The sequence below is a fragment of the Mesitornis unicolor genome, unplaced genomic scaffold, assembly GCF_000695765.1.
Source record: "Mesitornis unicolor isolate BGI_N332 unplaced genomic scaffold, ASM69576v1 scaffold43921, whole genome shotgun sequence".
Lineage (NCBI taxonomy): Eukaryota > Metazoa > Chordata > Aves > Mesitornithiformes > Mesitornithidae > Mesitornis > Mesitornis unicolor.
In genome coordinates, this window is record NW_010166570.1 from 1,096 (window position 1) to 2,529 (window position 1,434).

Here is a 1,434-nt window from a genome sequence, read left to right on the forward strand (position 1 = left end):
AGTACGGCATTTTTCATGCCGCTCTGGCCTCTGCCTTAACTGTGAAACCAAGTTAGAGTCACTCTGGTAATGGAAGACTAAAGCTTCCTTCTGCTGTGGCAAGTGATGCGGCAGTTATTCCATGTGTAAGCCTATGGGTGAAAGAATTCCCAAGCCCTACACAAAATGAAATTCAACTGTGCACAGAGATCACAGCTGTCATGCTTAACATCTGGAGACATTTTCAGTGAAACAGAATACGTGTGTATTCTCAGTCTGATATGTGATTTAGCCTTTATGCCAGCCTGAACAAGCACTTTATTCCTTCATCATTTTCCTTCCTTACCCCCTTCCCATGTTTCAAAACTGACAAGCAGCTTTCGTGGCTGGAGCACTTCAAGGCAGCCCCAGCTGCTCTCTGTGTTTTCCAGGCACTCTTGGTGAATTTCCAGGAATCTCAGCTTCCCTCTTGCTCAAAGAGGAACAGGTTCCCTCACGCAGGCCCGTGGCCGTCCAGCTCTAGAAAGGTTTAACTGTAAAATCGGAAAAGCTTTCAAGGCACAAATGTCTCATTGGGTGTGCTGTCAGGACACAAGTTGCTTCTCCAGAGGGAGAGCGAGCTCTGATCTCTCCGAGGGGATTTTGCATCTGAGGGATATGGCATAGGCCTGGAGGTCGAGTTTGGAGGAGTAGCTCACTCTGTTGTTGTTCCCTGTGCGTTGCAGCTCTCTGAGACTACAGCTGAGTCCCACCTGATGGAGAAGGAGCTGGAGGAACTGAAGAACCACAGCCAGAGGAGAAAGTGAAGAAGAAGAGGAGAAGGCTGGCTCTGCGTCTTGGCTGTCCCTGCACGCAGGACGCAGGGACTGGCCAGGACAGTGGCCGTGTTGGTACTGTGCGTAGGTACTTTGTTCCACGTGGCTATGAGTAACAAGATGCCTCCGGTGCTGTGTGGTGCTGTAGGTACCATGTAGTGGCTGGTTCATCACCCTGACAAGTCACACCTTGACACTTAATGGACACTCATGGTTTCTCTCCGAGCACTTGACCTCGCTGTATTTCCTCACCACAGCTGGGTGGTGGGTACCCTCTCTCCTAAAGTGGTGGAGAAGATCCACCTCCGGGTGGGCTCCTCCCTGCCTGCTGTTCCCACAAATGGAGGGAGACCCCCCCCACCACCCCCTAAATCTGTCCCCTCAGGGCAGCCTGTGGGGGCTTGTACAAGTTCACCGCGTGCCTTTGGGGAGCAAGGCGCTGGAGTTGCTTGTTCTCCAGGATTTTGCATACTTTACATTAAAAAATTACATTTAAAACCGGCTTCTACGGGTGTTTATTGTGCAAAAGATTGTGCTAGGAGCTGAGGGGGCTAAACCAGGACTAGCTGGAGGCACGGAGGCTCCCCGCGGGGGGAAGGGGACAGCTCCTCCCGGCCGCCAGGGGCCGCTGTCGCCCCCG

The 1,434-nt window shown here is 52.4% G+C and overlaps 1 protein-coding gene across 1 annotated transcript in view; it reads left to right on the forward strand.

The window, feature by feature from the left end:
- Nucleotides 1–785, forward strand: part of CBY1 (chibby homolog 1 (Drosophila)) — a 1,842-nt gene extending 1,057 nt beyond the window's left edge. The window contains exon 4 of the mRNA XM_010195002.1: nt 705–785. Coding sequence (XP_010193304.1) covers nt 705–785 — 81 coding nt within the window. The remainder of the gene's footprint in view (nt 1–704) is intronic.
- The last annotated feature ends 649 nt before the right edge of the window (nt 786–1,434 follow it).